Source organism: Mustela erminea, chromosome 15, assembly GCF_009829155.1.
Source record: "Mustela erminea isolate mMusErm1 chromosome 15, mMusErm1.Pri, whole genome shotgun sequence".
NCBI classification, from domain to species: domain Eukaryota; kingdom Metazoa; phylum Chordata; class Mammalia; order Carnivora; family Mustelidae; genus Mustela; species Mustela erminea.
The window spans coordinates 41,851-64,609 of NC_045628.1; the positions used below are offsets into that span (position 1 = coordinate 41,851).

At 49.1% G+C, this 22,759-nt stretch overlaps 2 protein-coding genes and 1 long non-coding RNA gene across 5 annotated transcripts; 2 read left to right on the forward strand and 1 right to left on the reverse strand.

Moving 5' to 3' along the window:
- Nucleotides 1-2,459: 2,459 nt before the first annotated feature.
- LOC116574567 (translation initiation factor IF-2-like) lies at nt 2,460-10,862 on the forward strand. Its single transcript, XM_032315366.1, has 5 exons — nt 2,460-2,486; nt 3,465-3,475; nt 7,711-7,791; nt 7,986-9,245; nt 10,820-10,862. Exons 1-5 carry the CDS (start codon nt 2,460-2,462, stop codon nt 10,848-10,850), a joined length of 1,410 nt encoding a protein of 469 aa, XP_032171257.1. The 3' UTR covers nt 10,851-10,862.
- A 1,750-nt stretch (nt 10,863-12,612) lies between these two features.
- On the forward strand, nt 12,613-22,169 carry CHAMP1 (chromosome alignment maintaining phosphoprotein 1). The gene is made up of 2 exons (XM_032314225.1): nt 12,613-13,542; nt 18,649-22,169. Exon 2 carries the CDS (start codon nt 18,703-18,705, stop codon nt 21,145-21,147), a length of 2,445 nt encoding a protein of 814 aa, XP_032170116.1. The 5' UTR covers nt 12,613-13,542; nt 18,649-18,702; the 3' UTR covers nt 21,148-22,169.
- Nucleotides 14,642-18,651, reverse strand: LOC116573902. Of its 3 annotated transcripts, none has more exons than XR_004279054.1 (4): nt 18,278-18,651; nt 17,204-17,688; nt 16,466-16,617; nt 14,642-14,680 (listed from the first exon to the last, which is right to left on the reverse strand). It is a non-coding gene; the product is annotated as an uncharacterized LOC116573902 (long non-coding RNA). The 3 variants fall into 3 exon arrangements; XR_004279055.1 differs by having other exon boundaries at nt 17,204-17,265; nt 17,591-18,651; XR_004279053.1 differs by having other exon boundaries at nt 17,204-18,651.
- Nucleotides 22,170-22,759: the final 590 nt, after the last annotated feature.

Consider the following 22,759-nt stretch of genomic DNA (forward strand, 5'->3'; position numbering starts at 1 on the left):
CCTCCCTGGGCCCCTGTTCCTGCCCCAGACCCAGCTCCAGCCCTTGACCTCGCCCAGGCCATCACCCCTGCCCTTGCCCCAGGTCCTGCCCCTGCCCCTTCCCCTTCCCCCACCCCTATCCCTTCTCCTTTCCCTGCCAGGGCCACTGCCCGGGCACCTGCCCCTGCACCTGCCCCAGACCCAGGTCCTAACCCTGTTCCTGCCCTTTCCCTTGCCCCTTCCCATGCCCCTGCCAGGACGGCCTCCCTTTCCCCTGCCTGTGCCCCTGTTCCTGCCCCAGACCCAGCTCCTGCCCTTGACCCTGCACCGGCCATCACCCCTGCACTTGCCCCAGCTCCTGCCCGTGCCCCTTCCCCTGCTCCTAACCCTTCTCCTTTCCCTGAAAAGGCCACAGCCCCTGCACCTGCCCCGGCACGTGCCCCAGACCCAGGTCCTGCCCCTGCACCTGCCCCTACACCTGCCCCAGACCCAAGTCCTAACCCTGTTCTTGCCCCTGACCCTGACCCTGACCCTGACCCTGACCCTGCCCCTGACCCTGCCCCTGCCAGGAAGGCCTCCACTTTCCCTGCCTGTGCCCCTGTTCCTGCCCCAGACCCACGCCCTGTCCCTGCGTCTTCCCCTTCAACTGCCGCCATCCCTTCCCCTGGCCCTGCCAGGAACACTGCCCCTTCCCCTGGCCCTGCCTAGGCCCCTGTTCCCGCCCCAGACCCAGCCCCTGCCCTTGATCCTGAACCAGTCATCACCAATGCACTTGCCCCAGTTCCTGCCCCTTCCCCTGCCCCTGCCCCTGCGTCTGCCCCTGCCCCGGCCCCTGTCCTTTCTCCTTTCCCTGCCAGGGCCACTTCCCCTGCACCTGCCCCAGACCCAGGTCCTACCCCTGGTCTTGCCCCTGCCCCTGCCCCTGCCAGGAAGGCCTCCACTTTCCCTGCCTGCGCCCCTGTTCCTGCCCCAGACCCAGCCCCTGCGACTTCACCTTCAACTGCCACCATCCCTTCCCCTGCCCCTGCCAGGACCACTGCCCCTTCCCCTGGCCCTGCCTAGGCCCCTGTTCCCGCCCCAGACCCAGTCCCTCTCATTTGCTCCTGCTCCTTTCCCTGACCTTGCCTGTGCTCCTGTTCCTGCCTCTGACCCAGCTCCTGCTCTGGATCCTGCACTGGCCACTACTGCTGACCCTGTCCCCGCCCCTAGCCCAACCCCTGCCCCAACACCTTCTCCTGCGGGACTCCCAGACCCGCATCCAGAGCCCATAACTCTGCGGGGAGATCTCCCCAGAATAATGCCGTCAGTTCCATCCCCTGACCCCGACATCCCCCCAGAATGTTTCATCCCCTCCCCTTGTGTTCTTCCTCTCCTGTACGGAGTCACCGTTCTCGTCGCCGTCCATCTCCTGTATGCCGTGTATTATTTATTTTAAATAAAAGTTCTTGTTTTCCCTTGACCACGTCATGAGCATGAAGTGCATTCCCAACGCTGTGCCACAAAAAAAAAAAAAAAAAAATCAGAAACAAAACAAAACAAAAACAGATAATCATGTCAAAAAATGGGCAGACGACATGAACAGACACTTCTCCAAAGAAGACATACAAATGGCTAACAGACACATGAAAAATAGTTCATCATCATTAGCCATCAGGGAGAGTCAAATCAAAACCACGTTGAGATATCACCCCATCTGCTTTTAAAGCTTTTCCTTCCATGCAGGGCAATGGAGGTCCTTCCTATTTGCTAGATGGGAAGCTGCCCAATTGTTCAATAAAACCAATGTGATCTTTTAAATTATTCAGTTCTATGTTTTTATTAATAGGTTTCACAGTATTTTTTTTTCACAATTGGGTTTGAATAGACCTCTTCTAACAGAATTCCAAATAATAGATGTAGACACTGTCAAGACCTGTGAAGGAGAAGAAGCTAACTCCCCTCTCCTAAAGTGTGTGAGCTCCACACAGTGTCTGCCTGCTCACAAAGACACACCATACACACATGGGAGAGAGTAATTTCATGGTGGGGAAGCATGACCAACACCACCTCAGCCAGATGACCATGTTAACACAGACAGTGACAAGTGTTCCCTTGTTATACAGTGATGACAGAGCACTTCACCTCTATGATCTGCTCCTTCAAAACCTACAACCCCATCTAACCATGAGAAAAACAAGTAAATCCCAATGATATGGACAAACTGCCTGATCAGTCCTCCTCAACATGGCCAAAGTCAGTGAAACAAGACAAGTCTGAGGGACTGTCCCTGCCAAGAAACGCCTAAAGAGACGTGATGTCAAGTGGTGCCCTGCATGGGATCCTGCCTGGGAGCTGGTGTCGTGGCCGGCACGATAAATCGATCAGGAACGTGAGGGTAAGAGGACGGTGAAAAGAAATGAAGAGACAAAGAGACGGGGCAGGAGGAGCACCAAGAAGGACGTCCAACAGCGCCGAGTTCATTCAAGGCAGCAAGGCGCTGTATGGCCAACAGAAACAACTACGAGAAGGTAACTATTCTTAACTGATTACGAAAGAGCTTGCAACACGCACAGAAAATCCTTCAAGCTTTCCCATTATGTATCTCCCAAGCACCAATAGCAGACCTTCTAGAGCCAGATGTACTGACTTCAAGGCCACTCAAGGCATAGTTCATGTAAGCACAGCTCAGTCTTACAACGGTGTAGTTTATGGCCTGTGCAAGGGCAGCAAGGACCAGCCAAGAATGTCTGACCCCGGCCAAACCGTCTCTAGCTGACTAGCAAACGTGTGGGAAGTCACGTGGGCGAGCACCCAACACAGAGCACAAACCCTTTCTCAGTGCTACTCGACTTTATCGACCTTAGCCTTTTGTTCGGCTATTCAGCCTTTAAAGGACGCACAAGTCAGGGCCTGGTTTGGTCCTCGTCTCAAGCCTTATCGTGGCCTCCCACAAGCTGGAAAATGTAGAACAGAAGGAACCTGAGATAAGTATGGACTTTAGTAAATAATAACATACCAATATTTGCTCATTAATTGTGACGATTCTGATGAAAAATAGAGAGGGTGGGAGTGATGGCACGGCCGGGTGACGGACATGGGGAAGGTACATGCTATGGCAGGTGCTGTGAATTGTGGAGCTGATGAATCCCAGACCTGCATCCCTGAAACAAATAATACATTATATGTTAATTTTAAAAAAAGATTCGTCCATGTTAAGAAAATAGAAAGAGAGTAGAAATTAAAGGTCAAGTAAGAGAATCTTATTGCATCGGACAGGGAGCCTAGAAGAAATGGGTAATTTCCTAATAAAAATGCACATTAACAAAATGGACCCTGAAATAAGGAAAAAACAAACAGACCAATTAACCATCCAGGGGCCTCTCCCTCCTGCTGGTTCTCTCCTCACTGTTCTGGGGTTTTCCTCTCCTGGGACAGAGAAGGAACTGGGACAGAACCATTCCAGAGTTCCCCTGAGGCCTGACCCCACTGTCTTGTCTTGCCCCCAGTGGCCTGCCCAGTGAGAGCACAGTGCATGGGGAGTCTCAGATTGTCAATCCTGATGCGTAAGCCTGCACTTTTTGAATGGCAAGGGACTGGACACACTTACCAAAGTAAAATAAATCAGTATTTTTTAATGGTAAAAATACATTAATACTTGCAAGAGACAAGTTAAGAGTGGGTTTGGACCTGGCAGGCCCAGGGGCTCGCAGTCTCAGTGTGAGCTGGACCCCCTCCAGCCCTCCATCCTGCTAAGGGCTCTGGGGAGGCCCCATTCCCAGGCACAGTCTCTCTCACGGCATCTGGGGCCTCCCACAACTCCAGGCTGATATCCACTCACCATCCATTCTACTGGGAAGGGCTTCCCTCTCTTGGGTTCCATGAAAAGTCAGGCTTTAAGTGTTTTGGGCCTGGCTTGAGTCACACTCCATCCTTGAAGCCATCAGAGCCTCCAGAGGAAAGAGCACAAGGTTGGGTAGACTTGGATCATATGTCTATCTTTGAGGTGAGTGGAATGCGGGGTCTGCCCTCTGGAACTGTTTGGATGGGAGGCAGGCAAGAGGTGGCTTCCAAAGCGAAGCTGAGATGCTGCATTTGGACATGAGAACAGATGCTGGGCTAGAAAAGCAGTAGATTCCACATCACTGGTGGGTGACTCCACAGCTGTGGCATCTGAAGCCCAAGGAAGGAAGGGGTGCATTTAGGGTCAGGGGCTGTAGCTGCCCATCCAGTACTCTTCCTGTCCTCCCACAATGGCAAGACACTCTTCCAACTGCTGAAAAAGCAGGTTTGCTGTTGGTGGGAAACTCAAGGCTCCTTCCCTGGGCATTGGGTCCCCGCATCTCAGAGACTGGAAGGCACACAGACCTCATTCATGTCCCTGGGAGGAGGGAGCACAGGAGTCACACCCGCCACCCCCGTCCCGCCAACATTAATCACCCATCCCCAAAGAACACACTGGCTCATTTTCCAGTTTCTTCTCTCTCCTTTACAGAGTAGAGACCAAATGTGAGGATAGTAAGGAAATTATTGCTCAGTGAAGCCATGGAAGACTCAAGATCGTTCCACAGCATGAAATCCACACTTGGCAGGCCTTCTAGGGTCATGCATGTGGCTGTCCAAGACCATGCAGCCTCAGCCAGAAACTGCCCACTGGGAGACACAGATTCTCCTATATCCTTAATTCCCAGCAAACATGCACATCAAATATTTCCATTATAACCAGAGGCCAAAGGACTGCAGGGCCAGTGTGCTGTGTGACTGTTGTAGCCACAGGCCACATTCAAAGTTTGGAGGGTTATTACTCTCTTGGAATGCTGGGAGGCTATGAAGGAGGAGCTGCTGGTCTCAACCACACAGACACTGGGAATGGAAACATCCCTAGGAGCTGTCTACAATGCCCATGGACCTTTTAAACTGTCAAGAGCACAGTCAGCTCAGTGAATGATCATGGGGTTATCAGGACCTAAACTGGAGGACCAGAGATCCTGCCTGGATGGTCACAGGCCAAAGACAGTCTTGAGACCTAACTGCCTACTGCTATTGCTTGGCTGGGACAAAGGATCCAGCTGGCGCCGGGAGGGGACCACCAGCCCACAAGAGGGCTGTGCATGGGGGCGGTAGGCCACTGTAGCCAGTCATATGTAAGCCCGTATGTGTCTACTGAGTGCCCATGTGGGTCAGGGCCATGTTGAAACCTGGGGCTGCCCAGGCAGAGTGGGGCCAGTGGCATCCTTCCCAGGTGAGAGGGTAGAAGAACCTTGTATGACCTCTAAGGCTTTCCACACTCTTGACTGCAGTTGAGTTGGATCTGAAACAGTCAGTGACCAGGCAGACACCTCACACTTCTCCTGTTAATACCCAGGAGTGAGGGGCTGAAGACCCATGCTCCAACTCAATATCTGATGCACATGTGACCCTGGGTGAGTCCTGCCCAACCAGGAGGGCCAGAGAGATGGGGAGAGGGTGGAGAAAGCCAGTTATGCTAACCCTCCCCCTGACTCTCATCTCCAGCCTGGCCCTGACCCTAACCCATAAACCACAAAATCTTAACCCTAAATCTTAACATTTTGTTTACACATTCACCACATAAAGGACATTTGCATAGTTCCTACATTTTGGTTTTTGTTAACATTGCTAGGGGTTAGGGGTTCCAGGTTCAGGGCTTGGGTTTGGATTTGGGCTTCAGGGTTCAGGTTTAGGGTTGGCATTAGGGGTTTCGGTTTGCAGTTCAAAATTCATGGCTAGAGGTTTAGATTGGGGTTTGGGTTCAGAGTTCAGAATTCAGGTTAAGGGTTGGGGTAAAGGTTAGAGGTTACAAATTTTCTTCGGTTTGTCATCACAGATAAAAAATTTCTTCCTAAAGTCTAAATCTGAAATCTATTTCCTCTGGGTGCCATAAGCAGGTTCAGAATTAGGGTCCCATTAAGTCCCTACCAAAAGTGTCCTGATGCTCACCTGCCAGGTGCACAGAGGCTGCCTCTTCTCTCAAACACACCTGTTGCAGAGAGGGATGCGCCAATGCTAAACCCAGGATCACTGTGTGATTCATGGAGGTGTGGAACCCAAACCAGGAATCGTGGAATATGAAACAGGAAACAGATAATTCAGGGACTCTATTCTTCCACAATAACAAAGACCAAGTTTAGCTCCCAAAGAATCTGATAATGTTTCTCAGGAAGGACTATGGTAGTATTGATGAAAAATGAAGAAACCCTTTTAAAAACTTTTAAAAAGAAAGAAAAAGTTTTATTTGACCCCAAGTTAGGACAGCTGCCAAGCATATACAATCTTCACAAAGAAGAGTGTGCTGGGGGGCGGGGGTATTTGGTGTGGGGTTACCTATGTTTTTTACAGTTACAGATCATCATGACCAAGGACATTCCAGACAGTTTTACCTTTACGTTATGCTTTTAGTATATGCCAGATTGTGTGACTTTAATTTTATGGGAACCAGGGAAGTTTCTTTTTCTTATCTTGCGCTCAGAATGCTCCTTTTTGGTTGGTTGTTTTGTTTGTCTGATGAAGCAGATGTACCATGTGTGCTCAGGGTAGAAATAGAGCCCATGCTTTGAAGTTCCACTAGGTCATTGCGACCTTGGTAAATGTAAGTGTAGCTTCTCTGGTAGTCCAAGAACAAGGCCCACAAACATTTAAAAGGAAAATTTCCTTTATCATTAATCACTACTTGTACCAAAAGAGGGTCACCTCCCCCCCCCACACCTCGCCTTAAACTAAGAATCACAGGAGGATACTTCTTTTGTTGTCAAAAATAAAATTTTACTGGGTGCCTGGGTGGCTCAGTGGGTTAAGCAACTGCCTTCAGCTTAGGTCATGATCCTGGACTCCCAGGATCAACCCCATATCGTGCTCTCAGCTCCGTGGGGAGTCTGACCCTCTCATGCTCTCTCTCTCTCGCTCACTCCAATAAAGAACGAGAAAAGAAAAGAAAATAAATAAAATTTTATTACTAATAATTAGATACCAGTATACAGTGTGTGGGGGTGTCACCAACATTTTCAATATGCAAATCCATACAATGCAGGTCATGTTGTAACACAGCCTCACTGGAGTACCAACTACAAGGAGGGCTAAGAGAAGTAATAAAAGTATATTTACCCTTACACTCGGGAAAAGCACGTTTATGGGCATTTTAGGAGGACACCTATCCGTAAGACCTAACATCTCACCATAAGGCATTCGTCCAGGACAACAGCCTGCTGGCCTCTGTAACCATTTACCTACAGGCTTGTAGTACACAGTCCCATCACCAGAGAGAGGCACACTTCTCAGCAACACAGCAGGACGGGCCCACCCCAGGGAACCCACCCTTACAGGTACAGGTACCTTGGAAATTCCAGCCGTCGGAACTAAGTCACAGAAACCATGCCCCAACTTCCTAAGAAAGACCCGCATCCCACCAGCCGGATGCTGCAGATCACGGAGCAACTCCAGAGTGGACCCCAATCTGTCCTGTTCCCAGGGTTCCAGGGGGCACCACATTCTCCCAGGACGCCATCCTTAGGACAAGACTTTTATTCCTCCCGTCAGTCCTGCGTGCAGGCTCCAGGGGAGCCCGACAGCCAACACGGTCTGGAGCGCTCAGTCTCCCGCCGGCCCTGGCAGGCCTCTCCCTCGCTCCTCTACCGACTGCGAAGTATCTGGCCGTACCCGCCCCAAAGGCATCCCCTTCAGCTGTGCGAGGACGCGCGGCGAAACGCAGGAGACCCCAGCCCCTCCCCTTCTCCGTTCCAGGCCGGTTTCCACCCCGTTCCTGCTCAGCGACGGTCGCCGCACAATACGTGACGCTAACCCTGACCCGGACGCCTCCGTTCCGTCAGTCCAGCCTCCGGGGCTGCCCCCTGCTCCCGCCGGCCCCAGGAAAGGGTTGGGGGCGTTCCGGCTCCTCGCCCTGCGATCGCAACCCAGCAGCAGCGGAGTACTGAGCGACCCTGGCGGCCTCCGGGGATTTAAACGGGGTCTCCAGCCGCGGTCTTCCCGGCGGTGGCGCTCGGGCGCGCTCCCCGCAGCCCGGCCGTCCGCGGAGCCACCGCACGGTCACCGGGCTCCGCGGACGGCGCCGCGGGCCACGACGACCCAGGAGCAGCGCCGGTGCCTGCCCCACGCTCCGCCTTCCCCGCGCCTCCAAGTCGGCGCAGCCCCCGTCCCGACGCATCCCGGGACCGCTCCGCCGGACGGAGCCCCGAGGGCACAGCCAGGCAGCCGCCCCTCGCCCGCGGGCCTCGGGGAGCGAGACCGGAGGCCTCCAACGGGAAACGGCCTCCCCGAGCTCACGCCCGCCCGCGGCCAGGTCCCAGGGCCGCTCCCGCCGCCGCCGCCCAGACCTTCGGAACGACGCGTCTCCCCGGCGGCCGCGGCACCCCGGGAGCAGCAAGCGTGCGGCCCGGCGCCCGGACGAGTCCCGCGGCCGGAGGACGACCCGGGGCCCCCGGCGTCGGGACACGCTCCCCCCGCCCCGGCCGGGAAGCCCCGCTTCCCGCGCAGCATCGCCTCAGCGGGCCGAGCCGCACCCGCGCTCCGGTCCCCGCAGGCCTCGGCCCCGCGGCACCTTCCGCCCTTTCCATTCCGAGGACGGCGGCGGCCTCCGCGGGGAGAACGAACACCCCGAGGCCTTCCCGGGACTGCGTCGGCTCACGGACAGCGAGGCCAGGCCGCGGCGCACGGCCGCAGCGGGACGACGCGGGACCCGAGCGGCGGCCCACACGCACGGGCGCCGGCAAGCGGGCGCCACCCGCTCCGCGCACGGAGCCCCGAAGGGCCCAGCGGCCCAGCCTGAAGACGGAGCGGGGCGGCCTCCCCGCTGCGTCGCCGCTCGTTCCCGGAGCCGTCGGGGTCGGGAGCGCTTCCCTCGGCGCGGCCGGACGCGAGCCCTGCGAGCCCCGCGAGCCCTGCGACCCGCGACTCAGCCCCGCTCGGCGCCCAGGTACCTCCGCGTGCGGGGGGGGGGGGAACCGGTCACGTCACTTCCGTAGGCGGGGCGGGCCGCTCGACGCGCGGGCGTCCTTCCGGCAAAGCGGCGCCCGGCGATCAGCAACCGGATTGGGCCGCGCCGGAGGGCGCGGGACGCAAACCCGCTTCCCATCAGCCCCCGCCGGCCCGTCCGGCGGCCGCGCGCACGCCCGCGCGCCCGCTGCCCGCGCCCGCGCCTGCGCCTGCGCCGCGCAGCCATTGGGGAGGCCGCCGTGCCGCCGGGCCTCGCGGAGCAGCCGGGGACCGCGAGCGCGGCTCCCGCCGTCCTTCCCGAGTGTGGACGCCGCCGCGGCCCACCGGTGAGGAGCGGGGCGCGCGGGCGGGCCGGGGCGTCGCGCGGGCCGGGGCGTCCCGCAGGCCCGGGTGTGCGGAGGCCCGCCCCGGGCGCGCACCGAGGAGCAGGCCTGCGCCGGGTCCGCCGCGGGGTGGGCCTCGGGGCGGGGGGCGAGCCGCGCGTCGTCGGCGGGAGGCGGGAAGCGCCGTGCGGGGCGCCGCTGGGAGGTCGGAGCTGGCTGCGCGAGGGAGGCGCTCGTTCCGCCTCCGTCCGGGACGGGGTTCCCGCTGCCCCGCGTCGGCGCGCGCTTTTGTCATTGTTGCTGCTCAGAAACGGGCCGGGCAGCCCGGAGGAGACCCGACCCCCCGGAGCCGGCCCGGGGCTGGCGTCCGGGTTACGGGAAGAGCTGCGGCCGGCTTGCAGACGGGTCTTCTCCGCCGAAGGCCTCCGATGGCCCGTGCGCACCGCGCAGGGCGCGCCCCAGCCGTGGAGCCCGGGAAGTAACGGCGGAGCGGGGCGCGGCGCCCACGGGGGCTGCGAGCGGACGCAGACCGCAGGTGTTGGCGGGGCGCGGGGCTGGCGGCCGCGAAGAACGCTGCAGGAAAGGGGGTCGCGCTTCCTCCGACTTCTGCAGAGTTCGTGGGATCCAGCGGCTCCGCCCCTGGGCTTCGACTGCGGAGGGCTGAGAGCAGGGACTCGGAGCGTTCGTTGTACGCCGGTGTGAGCGGCAGCTGTGTTCGGAAGAGCGAGGGAGGGAGCCCTCCGAATGCGCGTCCACGGATGGGCGGGAAGGAAACTGGTGCACCGTGGGCTGGGGTTCATCCTTAAAAAGGAAAAGGATTCGGGCGCCTGGGTGGTGGCTCCGTTGGCTACTGCCTTCGGCTCAGGTCGTGATCCCAGAGTCCGGGCATCGAGTCTCGCATCGGGCTGCCAGCTCCGCAGCGGGGAAGGACCTTCTCCCCTCTCGTGCTCTCTCTCTCAAATAAATAAAATCATTAAAAAAGGAAAAAAAAAAAAGGAATACAATTCTAATGCATGCTGTGGTATAGACGTTGGACGTGAAGTAAGCCAGAACACAGGACAAGTGTGTGATGCCATTCACTGGCACAGAACGGAATAGAGATTACCAGGGGACAGTGGGAGTACGGGAATGGGGCGTTCTTGTTTAATGGGTACAGAATTTCTGTTTCTGGTGATGAGAAGTTCCGGAAATGGGTAATGGGGTTAGTTGTACAGCATTGTGATGTACTATACCACTCAATTGTGCATTGGAAAATTGTTAGAATGGTAAACTTTGAATTTTACCATAATTTTTTTTTAAGATTTTATTTATTTATTTGACAGAGAGACACACAGTGAGAGAGGGAGCACAAGTCTTAAAAGAGGGACGGGGTCAAAACCAGAGACAATAAGAAGACCTGTGTTTATGAGGATCACAGGGAATTGTTCTGGCTGTGAAATTATTCAGTTCCATTGTGTGATGCTGGCTATGTGACACTGCATTTGTGGAAACCCATAGGCTTGTGCAACAGATAGAATGATCCCCTAACTGAATTCTGCACTGCAGTGAATAGTAATATATCAGTATTTCTTCATCAGTTGTAACAAATGTACTAATACAGGATGTTAATAACGGGAAAAATCATGTGCAGAGGAGGAAAGAAGGTAAATAAAGGTACAGACGTTTCCTTTCAATATTTTCTTTAACCTAAAACTAAAAAATAAAGCTTACTAATTTTTAATTAAGTTTTAGTGGTAAAGAGCAATGCTAGTGGGTATATACTAGTCGAACCCAGTTAGCCTTAAACATGCTATCCATACTGAGTTTTGTTTTTAAAAGCTAGAGCATCAAAGTTTTTAATGAAGACCAGGTGTTAGACTTTAAGGAAGCTACTGAATAGGAGATAGGTGTGATGTGGTGATGGACTGGCAAACCACTTAGAACTTTTTTTAGGGACAGCATATAGTCTGTAGAGGCAGAAGGTAGGATCAGAGAAACTGTTCTTAGTCTGGACTGTGTAGAGTTTACTTTTATATTTAGGCTTAGGAGCTCTGAAATTTAGTTGGGGGTGGGGAATGGTAGGATCTTAAAGCTGGGAGGAATCTCAGTGTCTAGCCTCTACCCAGGAGCCGAATTCTGGACTCATTGTTACAGCGTGTCCATGGGAAAGACCTCATGATGTTTCAGCAGAGATCCAGAATCAGGAAATCAGGATCTTCTGTGGCTTCCTCTGACCTAACTCTTGTGATCTCAGGCCCACTTTTCTCCATCAGCATCAGTTTTCTCAATTGTAAAGTGAAGAGTTTGGACTTGAGTCCCTTGAGGATTCTTTCAGTCCTGTACTGGCCATTGCCTTATAATTACAGAGGGCTCCTACCTGGCAAAGCAGCTCATTCTAGTCCATGATTGAGTAGTTTGTAAAACTTTATCTTGAGCTAGAATCTGTTTTCTTGCTAGTTTCCACTTGTTGCTCCCAGGACACATTACATATTATCCACAATTCTTCCAATTTTGAAGTTGATCAGTTTCTTTACTCACAAAAGACATGTTTTTAAAGACTGGCTGCCATCCTGGCTACTTTCTTTTGCATGTTGCTTAGTGTTATGAACTCAAAGTGTCCTTCCTGCCCAGATCTGGAGACAGTGGATCCGTTGGGACATTCTTTCCCGTGTAGACTGTGGAGTGCAGTTTTCTGTGGATTCATCTTCTTGATTTTGCCCATTATACTGCCTTGTCAAGGTCTTATAGATTCCAGTGCATTAGTTTAGTCAAGATAAAGTAGAAAGAACATAGATAATCTGGTCCTCGGTCAGAAGCTGATTATTTGCTTCACCCTGATCACTCTACTTAATGTCTAGGTCTGCATTTCCTCAGCTATGAATGAAGTTTTGAAGTAGGTGATCCCTGAAGTCTTTCTGCCTCAAATCCCAGTGATTTGAAAACTAGATGGTAGCTCAGGTCTCTCTGAGTTTTAAAATCCTGTGAATTTAAGGTCAGGTCTCCAGTCTTCATGATGGGATGTTTTAGAGGTAATGAGCAGGTACTTTCTGAGCATATACCGTGTGCCAGGGATGTGCAGGGGTTGCAGGGATGAATGGGTAGTCCCTGCCCTCTAAGAGCCGGACTCTTAGAGTACCAAAGAGTGATGGCTGCACGGGGGGGGTGTGCACACAAAGAGGGTTGGGGACAGGGGGGACGGAAGAGGGACGGCACAGAGAGCAGAGCGTGTGGGCCATTTTTTAAGAAGTAATTCTGCCTGAAGGATGGAGAGACTTGCCTGAGGGCTGGGTGGCAAGATGGGGAGCGTAAAGAGGAGGAAATGCCTGTGTGAAGGTCCAGAGGCTTGGTTTGTAGTGGAATTGTAGGTGGATCAGTATTTAGAGAATGTGGTCCGGTCACGGCCAGACAGATGGTGAAGAGCTCCATATGCTGTGATATTGGGGATACTTTGAGGAATTGTGGGTAGGCAAATGCCATCAGGTTTTTGTGTTTGGGACGTGGCTAGAAACTGTGGAGTGGATTGCCAGGAAGGGAGATGGAGGCGGGGAGAGCACAGCTATCAGAATGACCACAGGCTGAGGAATGTGCCGGAACCTACCAGCAGAAGTGTGTTGTGAGCTGTTACCTAGCTTGCTTGTGGCCAGTTTTCTTCCTTTCTCTTCAAATTAAAAACTTACCCAGACCCTGATACTTCTCTTTGAAACCCACGTGTGAAGAGACTTGAGTCCTTGAGTCGTCACTGAAGCACCCGTCTCCTTCCTTGTCGCTCGAAGCCTTTTCCTTTGCCCTTTAGTCCTGTTGGTTCTCTTGTCCCTTCCTCGCTGCCTGGTACTTTGCTGCCCTGCAGTGTGGTGTGGATAATGGACAGAACATGAGCTGTTCCTGTAGTCTGTGGTCACAGCAGCAGTCTGTCAGCTGAAGTGAAATAGTGGGTTTGAGAGTGCTGCGGTTCTAGACAAGGACGTTAATTCCATAGTAGGTTTTAAAGTAGAGTTAGATGTGCTTGGTATCATGGGTAGGATCCGTGGTCATCTTTGGTGGTATTTCATTAAAGCAAGTGGATTGGATCCCTGCCGCTGTCGGGGGGAGCAGAACAATGAGAGAAATAGGCAGAATTCTTCTGCAGGCTACAGATTAGCACGGTGTAGTTTTGGTTACACTTCCTTTATTTATTTATTTATTTATTTATTTATTTTTTCCAGGTCCGACTCATCCTTGTCCTTCATGTACTACAGGCTGTTTTCTGTAGTTCACTCAGAAGCCATGTAGACTTGCCTGCCCTTGGAAGACATACTTTTAAGACTTCTAGGAAGATAAGCTGGTAAGTCTGCCAGAGAAAAGCCTGCAGATCTTTATCTCTTTCCTGCTCTGGATGTACTTGTCCTGGATTTAGTGTTATTCTTTTTTTTTTTTTTTTTTTTTTTAAGATTTTTATTTATTTATTTGACAGAGAGAGATCACAAGTAGGCAGAGAGGCAGCAGAGAGAGAAGGGGAAGCAGGCTCCCTCCTGAGCAGAGACCCCGATGTGGGGCTTGATCCCAGGAACCTGAGACCATGACCTGAGCCAGAGGCAGAGGCCTAACCCACTGAGCCACCCAGGCGCCCCTATAGTGTTACTCTAACAATTTTCCATATGTTTTTGTTTGCCTTTTAACATTTAGGAGAATATTTTTAAGATGTGAACATTTTTTTAAAGTGCTTATACTCAAGGAAGATGCATGCACTCCTACATAGTAGTACGTGAATGTGTACTAGATACGCACATAGATAATAGAGTTTGGGGTTTGAGAAGTGGATTTTGTACAATTCCTGTTTTTGTTTTTGTTTTAAGTAAGAGGTTATTAGGGTATGATAATGAGGCCTGGGAGCAGGCAGGTTTGGGTAGGCCGGCCAGAAGAGGTGATGGTACGAAGAGGAAATAGGCAGGGACAGGTGGAAGAGATGGGAGCACTGAAGTCTGAGGAGTCGTGGGGTTTCACACAGACCAGAGGGAACAGGGTGGTTGAGAACTGACTGAGTGGCACTGGATGAAGGGGTGGGAAAGCTGATGATTCAACAAACAGTAATTAAGAACAAAAGGGGTCCGTCCGATCTGAGAAGCTGGCGTAGCTGGAGGCTGCAGGAGGCAAAAGCAGCAGGAATTAGCCCAAGTGATATTCATCAAAGATAGAGTAATTTACAGGAGCAGCTGTAAAATGTAGGGTTAGTGTAGAATTTCCAGAGAGGCAAGAAGCAGATACAGCCAATGGAAAGTAGAAATAGGGAGAAACGGGGTAGAGCTTTGCCTGTAGAAAGGCACCGGAACACTTGGGCAGCCGTTGGGATAGAGGGTGTGGTGAAGAGGAGACCAGCTCTCGACTTGTTGCACTTCTAGAGAGGTCAACTTTTCATTGGGTAAGTTTGCCAGAAACACTTTTTAAAAACCTTCCTGATGATCGAATAGTGTGCCCAGTAATTTCTGTGGGAATAAAAGAAAATGCTTTACTCTTACAGTTCATAATCTGATTCCTATATTGTGCTTACTGGGCTTATTGATGACCCTCTGTTTTATGAGTTAGTATCGGTAAAAAGTTGATGAGTTAACATACAGGAAATGAAAAAAGTTGTTTTGTTGATGGGACTTTAAATCAGGCAAGGTGAGGAAAGAGGTCACTAAGTAAAAATACTTTCTCCTACTGTACACCAATTTGTTTCTTTCTTTTTAAGATTTTATTTATTTGGCAGAGAGAGAGGACAAACAGGGGGAACAGCAGGGAGAAGCAGACTCCTGCTGAACAGAGAGCCCAACCTGGACCCTGGGATCATGACCTGAGCCGAAGGCAGCCACTTAAGTGGCTCGACTGAGCCACTTAAGTGCCCTTATACCCCACTTTCTTGAGAAGGTGGGGAAAGTCTCCATAATTAGCAGTTCATTTAAGCTTAAGAAACTCAAACCATGAAAGTACAAAGCCTCGCTTCCTGTAGTGAGTAGGCCTTGAGTATATTTCAGATGAGATACTGCGTGTTGGTCAGCCCGAACTTTACCATGGTCATTGTGGAATATTTACTTACCAGAAAGTAAAGTATTTGTTAGATGCTACCCTTGTGGTTTCTAGTTTAATAATCATAGCTGACACTGAGGGCTCACCACCAGATACTGTTCTAAATATGCTACAGAACCATTGGAGAGTCCAGGAAACTGAAGCATAGAAAGATTCAGCAACTTAACAAAGCCATCGAGTGAAACAGGACTCACTCAAACCCAGCAAGCATGAGGTCTTAACCTCTGTGTTATAATATATTTGATGTAGGGCATATTGTAATATAATGATGTGCTTTAATATCTGATGTCCACCTTATTTAATAGGAACATCCCTCGACTGTTCATTATGGCCACTTATGGCTAGATGGGGTTATTGAGATATTGCAGCCTTTTCTTTTAACATTCTTCTAGTTCTATGAGACATTGGGCCTGAGGGGCATCATTAACCTACATGTTCTTTCTACACCTTTTCCTCACTATGTTTGTTAGTTGAAGATTCTTTTCAGAGATTTTTCTTCGGTACTAAGTGATCATGTTCTTTTTTTAGTCTATATAACCCTAAAAACAATCTTCTAAAAGCCAGGATGGTTGCAGGGTAATTCAGAAGGGTCTACTACTTTCTGAAAAGCACTTGTTTCCTCAACTGTCTTCTCACCTTTTTAAATTTAGACCGCACCCCCAAAATGCAAATGAAACACCAGTGATATGGGCGATAGAAAACAGTGTCAATAATAACATTTTAAAAACAAGTTATCGGGCGCCTGGGTGGCTCAGTGGGTTAAGCCTCTGCCTTCGGCTCAGGTCATGATCTCGGGGTCCTGGGATCGAGTCCCGCATCGGGCTCTCTGCTCAGCGGGGAGCCTGTTTCCTCCTCTCTCTCTCTCTGCCTGCCTCTCTGCCTACTTGTGATCTCTCTCTGTCAAATAAATAAATAAAATCTTTAAAAAAAAAAAAACAAGTTATCAAAATTAGAAATGTTAAATTTTTTAAGTTAATATTTTTGAAATTATTAAAGCGGGAGCCGCTGAATATAGATAAGTGTCTCTAGTCTTTACTGTATTTTGAGGAGCAGTAATGTGGAAGGAACACGTTTTAACCTTGTAATTACTATTAGCACAGAAAACAGTGTCTGCTCTTGGTGGTAGCTGATACTTTTGGTAAAGGATAGGACATAATTTAATGAGGAAGGACTTTGTGATTCATTCACTTGGATAAACTCACTGTGTATGTTACAGAATCTCCTTTAGCACTTGTTGAGTTTTCATGTTGAGGGGAGCATACCAGATGGAACCGGTAGAGAATCAAAGGGAGTCCGAGGTGCCTGGCTGGCTCAGTTGGAAGAGTGTGAGCCCCATGTCGGGGATAGAGATTGCCTAAAAAAAATTTAAAAATAGAACAGAGTCCAGAATGGATTCCTAAACACAAAATTTAGTAATGCTAAAGGGAACATTACAGATCAGTGAGAAAAAAAGTTGCAGAGACAACTGAACTATCCATTTGGAGTGGAAAAAAATAGGCTGAATCCCTGTCTCTTTTTACCAGATAGAGTAAAAATACAAATATAAAGAGGTACCTGGGCAGCTCAGTCGGTTAAGCGTCGGACTCTTGGTTTCAGCTCAGGGCATGATCCCAAGGCTGTGAGACTGAGCTCCAAGTGGAGCTCTGCCACCCAGGGCATGGAGCCTGTTTAAGGATCTCTCTCCCTCTGCCCCTCCCCCCAAAAAAGTATAGATATAAAAAGAATGAAATCCTCAAAATCATAGGAAAAAAATATTGACTGCTTTAAAAATGGAGCGGGAAAGCATAATAAATAAGCATAATAAATAACCGTCATAAGGAAAATACCTTTTAAGTTTCTAATTTTTATATAAACTAGCTGTGTGTGGGAAAAAAGCACATATATATGTACACATACATACCATAAAGTCAAGAGACATGATAAACTAGGAAAATACTTACAGTAAAGGGATAATTTCTTTTATGCAGACTATTTACAGATAAGTAAATGGACAAGGCACATCCTACAAAAGAAATACACACGGCTAATAAATAAGGGAAAATGTTCACTCTAATTAAAGAAAAGCACCTTAAAATAATGCTGCAACTCCAGCTTTTACTTAGAAGTTTAATAATGCTCAGTATTGATGAGGGAGTTGGGGAATTGTCCCTGGTATATACACTGTTGCTTGGTATGTACTTCTTGAGAGTTTTATGAAATGTGTCGATTTTAAATTAAATCAATTTGAACCAGGTAATTCACTTCTAGGAATTTTCCTTCAGAAATACCCCCAATTCAAGATACGCAAGGAAATTTAGTGCTTATTCTGTATATAAGTAGAAACATACAAACTTGGCCTACTTTGGTTTCTAGAATCTCTGAGACCTTCTCCTCGCCCTGGAGCCTCAGGAGCCTGGTCTTCTTTCTCCAGAGCCACTTTCTCTTCCTGAAATGAAAGCAGTGTGTTTAATATCTCATTCGTGTAGGATGTGTTTGTGCAAGATTGTGTATGCATAGAACAAGTGATAGTGTGTAAATATGTTGTTCTGCATAAATGACTACATTTTTAACTATGAGCTCCTGTACTTTCCACCACCCTGGAAGACTTGCTAACCCTAACCCTAACTTCTAATACTGGCAGGCAGGCTCCTGCCTCAAGGGTGTCATCCATCCGAATTGCCCTTTGCCAGACAAACTGCCTTTACATCATTCCGGATCTAGGCTTGAGCGTCTTTCCTTGAGAGCCATCTGTGCACATGTGGCTAAGCACCATAGTATAAGACCTCTCTTTAAACCCATGTGCCTAGAAAAACAGGGCACAGAAAATAGTTCATTTATTAAATGAATAAATAAAATACTTGATGTTAGGATGGATAAAACATTACAAAATGTGTTGATATTTTTAAAAAGTCATATTTTCATGTTTTAGTTTTAGTTTAACAAATGCTCTCTGAAGTGGAGCTAGTTCCTTGCTCAGCCTTAAATTGCCTACCGTTAATTTCGGTGTTGGCTAAGCTTTATATGCTGACAGCTACCTTGTTGATTCTGGGGTTCAGAGTCAAGATGTAAGGCACATGGTAGGTGATTCTGGGGTCAGGCTTGGGTCACCGTTACAACCTGGGTGAGGCATCTCTCTGAACCTGTTTCTTCATCTACAAATAAAAATAATACTGAGTCATGGTTTTAGGAGGATTACATGAGGTGATACCTCTAAAAGTCACAGTTCCTGGATCTCAGTTAAAGGTTAGTTCCATGTTTCCTTTCTCTTCAAAATCTTTATTGAGGTATCTGATAAATACACATGCCATTCCAGACTTAAAATTATGCAATTACAGAAGGGATAGAGAACAGCGTTTTTTTTCAAAGTTGTGTTCCCTGAAAATAATTTATTTCTGCTTTATTGCAGTACTGTTGAAAGGTTTTACAGAATATAATCGCGTGTGTTGTGACAGAAAGAGAAATGGAAGTATTCCAGGAAATCCGTAAACCACCATCACGCTTGGAGTGCGACCACTGCAGTTTCCGAGGCGCAGATTATGAAAATGTGCAGATCCACATGGGCACCGCCCATCCAGAATTTTGTGATGAAATGGATGCTGGTGGGTTGGGTAAAATGATATTTTACCAGAAAAGTGCAAAGCTGTTCCACTGCCATAAGTGCTTCTTCACCAGCAAGATGTACTCCAATGTGTACTATCACATCACCTCTAAACATGCAGGCCCAGAGAAGTGGAATGAGAAACCAAAAAATCAGCTAAACAAAGAAACAGATCCTGGGAAAAGCCCTCCTCTTTCGGAACACCAGAAAACACCCTCTAATTCAGAACTCCCAAAACCCATACCTGCCCTTTCCATAGAAACACAGAAACTTGGCCCAATTTTATCTCCAGAATCCCCAAAACCTACACCTCTCACTTCCCTGGAGCCTCAGAAGCCTGGCGCTGTTGTTTCTCCTGAGCCACAGACACCTTCTCTTCCTTCTCCTGAGCCTCCAAAATCTTCCTCTGTTTCTTCTCCTGAACTTCCAAAATCAGTCCCTGTTGTTTCTGAGTCTCAGAAACCAGTCCGTATTCCTTCTCCAGAACCACAGAAACTTGCCCCTATATCTCCTGAGCCAGTAAAGGCCTCTCTTACTAAACCCCAGAAACACTCCCATTTCCCAGAAACACTGGGCCCACCTTCAGGCTCATCTCCAGAGTCACCAGTTTTGGCTGCTTCCCCTGACCCTTGGGGTCCATCCCCAACTGCATCTCCAGAGTCTCGGAAACAAGCCCGGACTATCTCCCCTGAGCCAAGGAAGCCATCCCCATCGGAGTCTCCGGAACCTTGGAAGCCATTCCCTGCTGTCTCTCCAGAACCCAGAAGACCAGCCCCAGCTGTGTCACCAGGTTCTTGGAAGCCAGGGCCACCTGGATCCCCAAGGTCTTGGAAATCCAGTCCTTCAGCATCATCAGGACCTTGGAAGCCAGCTAAACCTGCTCCATCTGTGTCTCCTGGTCCTTGGAAGCCGATTCCTTCTATCTCACCTGGACCATGGAAACCAGCTTCCTCTGTGTCCCCCGCATCCTGGAAGTCTTCGTCAGTCTCGCCGGGCTCCTGGAAGTCTCCCCCTGGGTCTCCTGAGTCGTGGAAATCTGGCCCTCCAGAACTCCGAAAAACAGCTCCCACCCTGTCACCTGAACATTGGAAGGCAGTTCCCTCGGTGTCCCCTGAGCTTCGCAAAGCAGGACCGCCCTTGTCTCCTGAGCTTCGCAAACCAGGCCCACCATTGTCCCCAGAGATCCGCAGTCCAGCGGGATCTCCAGAGCTCAGAAAGCCTTCAGGGTCTCCAGAGCTTTGGAAGCTTTCTCCTGATCAGCGAAAAACCTCCCCTGCTTCACTTGATTTTCCCGAGTCCCAGAAAAGTTCCCGTGGTGGTTCCCCTGACCTCTGGAAGTCTTCCTTCTTTATTGAACCTCGGAAACCTTCTGGACCATCTGAGTCCCCTAAGGCAACCTCCGATATATGGAAACCTGTTCTCTCTCTTGATACCGAACCTAGAAAACCCACCCTGTTTTCTGAGCCCAGCAAAACAGCCCCTCCAGCATCTCCTGAACCACGAAAACGTGCTCTTTTTCCCGAGCCCCGGAAACACACCCTTTTCCCTGAACTTCCCAAATCTGCTCTCTTCTCAGAATCTCAGAAGGGAGTGGAGCTTGGTGATGAACTACAGACGGATGCCATAGATGATCAAAAGTGTGATATTTTGGTTCAGGAAGAACTACTAGCTACACCTAAGAAACTCTTAGATTCTGACACCTTATTTCCTTCCTCAAAGAAGCTCAAGAGGGACAACCAAGAGAACTCAGATGCTGAGCTGAGCAGCAGTGAGTATATAAAAGCAGATTTAGATGTGCTAGACAGCAAGGGCCAAGAATCAAGCAGTGATCAAGAACAGGTTGATGTAGAATCTATTGATTTTAGTAAAGAGAACAAAATGGACATGACTAGTCCAGAGCAGTCCAAAAATGTCTTACAATTTACTGAAGAGAAAGAGGCTTTTATCTCTGAGGAAGAGATTGCAAAGTATATGAAGCGTGGAAAAGGAAAGTATTACTGCAAAATTTGTTGCTGTCGAGCTATGAAAAAAGGTGCAGTTTTGCACCATTTGGTTAATAAGCATAATGTTCATAGCCCTTACAAATGTACAATTTGTGGAAAGGCTTTCCTTTTGGAATCTCTCCTTAAAAATCATGTAGCAGCCCACGGGCAGAGTTTACTTAAATGTCCACGTTGTAATTTTGAATCCAATTTCCCAAGAGGCTTTAAGAAACATTTAACTCACTGTCAAAGCCGGCATAATGAGGAGGCAAATAAAAAGCTGATGGAAGCCCTTGAACAGCCACTGGAGGAGCAGCCGATTTGATTTTTACACATGGTGTGGGTATGTGGTCAACAGTTTTGTTTGTTGAAACTGTGTAAAGCATAGTTAGATAGCATAGTTGGATCAGTAGTTGTTGATGTGTATGCTGTACTGTGTTTAATTGTCTCAGTAGTGCTACAGAGAATGAACATTTTGGGTTTGTTTTTTTTTCATGTCTCTGTGGCTATCTTGTAAGTCAATAAATTTGTAACTTTATTCCAATGGATAAAATTTCTCTAATTTCTTTTGAATATATTTGAATCATATGAAGATGTCGGAGGCCCACTTACCAAAAGCAAGTTGTACTCAATTTAAAACATCTAGTCAAAGTGTATCTTTTTGTGAAACTAACTTCAGACAGTGGAAATTATTAGTTGGAATGTTTGAGAATTAGGCATGAAAAATTTGAGAAATTTTTTTCTCTTCAATATATTTTCAGATCTTAAGTTCCTTTTTGATCATATAAAGTTAGTTTATAAATCTTGAGCAGTTCTAGATGTTTATTAGCTTTTATGTCATGGAAAATTGGAGTCTCAGGGTTGCTGATTTTCTGCTAAAAGAGATATTGAGTAAGTTTAAAAATATTTGTAGCTTTCTCTAGGAAACTGGGAAAGATGAGTGTGACTTAGGTCCTGTCCTTAGTTGTTTTCTTCTGAGTCTTCCATTCTGCACCGCCTTCCCCCGTGCCACCCCACTCCCGGGTCTGTCTCTTTGCTTCCCTGTGAGCTCACACCAACAGATGATCCTTAACTGCCAAACGTGTCGGAACTGCACTTCCTGCTCCTGGGCCTAACACGCCTTCTAGGTGGGGTTCAGACCTAGTAATGAGTAGGACCTGAGAGTCTTCCAGATTCACAGTAGAAACTTTTGTAAGGAGACATTTCTGTTTGAGAGTATGTCGATTGTATGTTTTCCACAGTTGTTGCCGTAAATACCTTGTGCCTGTTTGTGGATCATTTTGTTCTAAAATATTTTGTCAAATGTGTATGAACCAAATTAAAACAAAGGCTTTCATGTCAGCAGCACCCTTATGTGTGTGTTTTCTTTTGTGTAATTTTCCTTGTGTGATACCCAGAGCCCATGATTCTCCCCCTGTTCTCAGCATGCTAATTTTCCCATCTGGAGCAGCAGTTTCTAAGCTGTGTTTTCTCAGCTCTGTGGTCGGGTACATGAGGGAAACACTACATTTTGTGAGAGATCCACATCCTGGCTGACTTGTAAAACCCATGTGAAGCATTCAGTGCCATGAGGGTTCTCCTATGCAGCCAAGGGCTGAGAGACTGCCTTTAATGAAGCTGTTCCCAGACATTTTTGAACAGCAAGCACCTTTTTCATAACATCCAAATTAATATGCCAATTGAGAAGACACTGTGTTTATAGAATCCTGGGAAGATGTTGGTGTTTATAGATTCCTGGGAGGGTGTTACAAGCTCCAGGCCGCACCTCTTTGGTGAGTAGTTGATGTCAGTTTACATTGGGCCCCTTGAGAAAAACCTTCCAGTACTGGAGTTGCCTTCTAGGCCAACAAGAAGGATAAGTAGGATTCCTTGGATAAGACGGTGGTCTTGTTCTCATCTAAACTGACTCAAAATGAGGACTGGAAAAGACAAAGGTG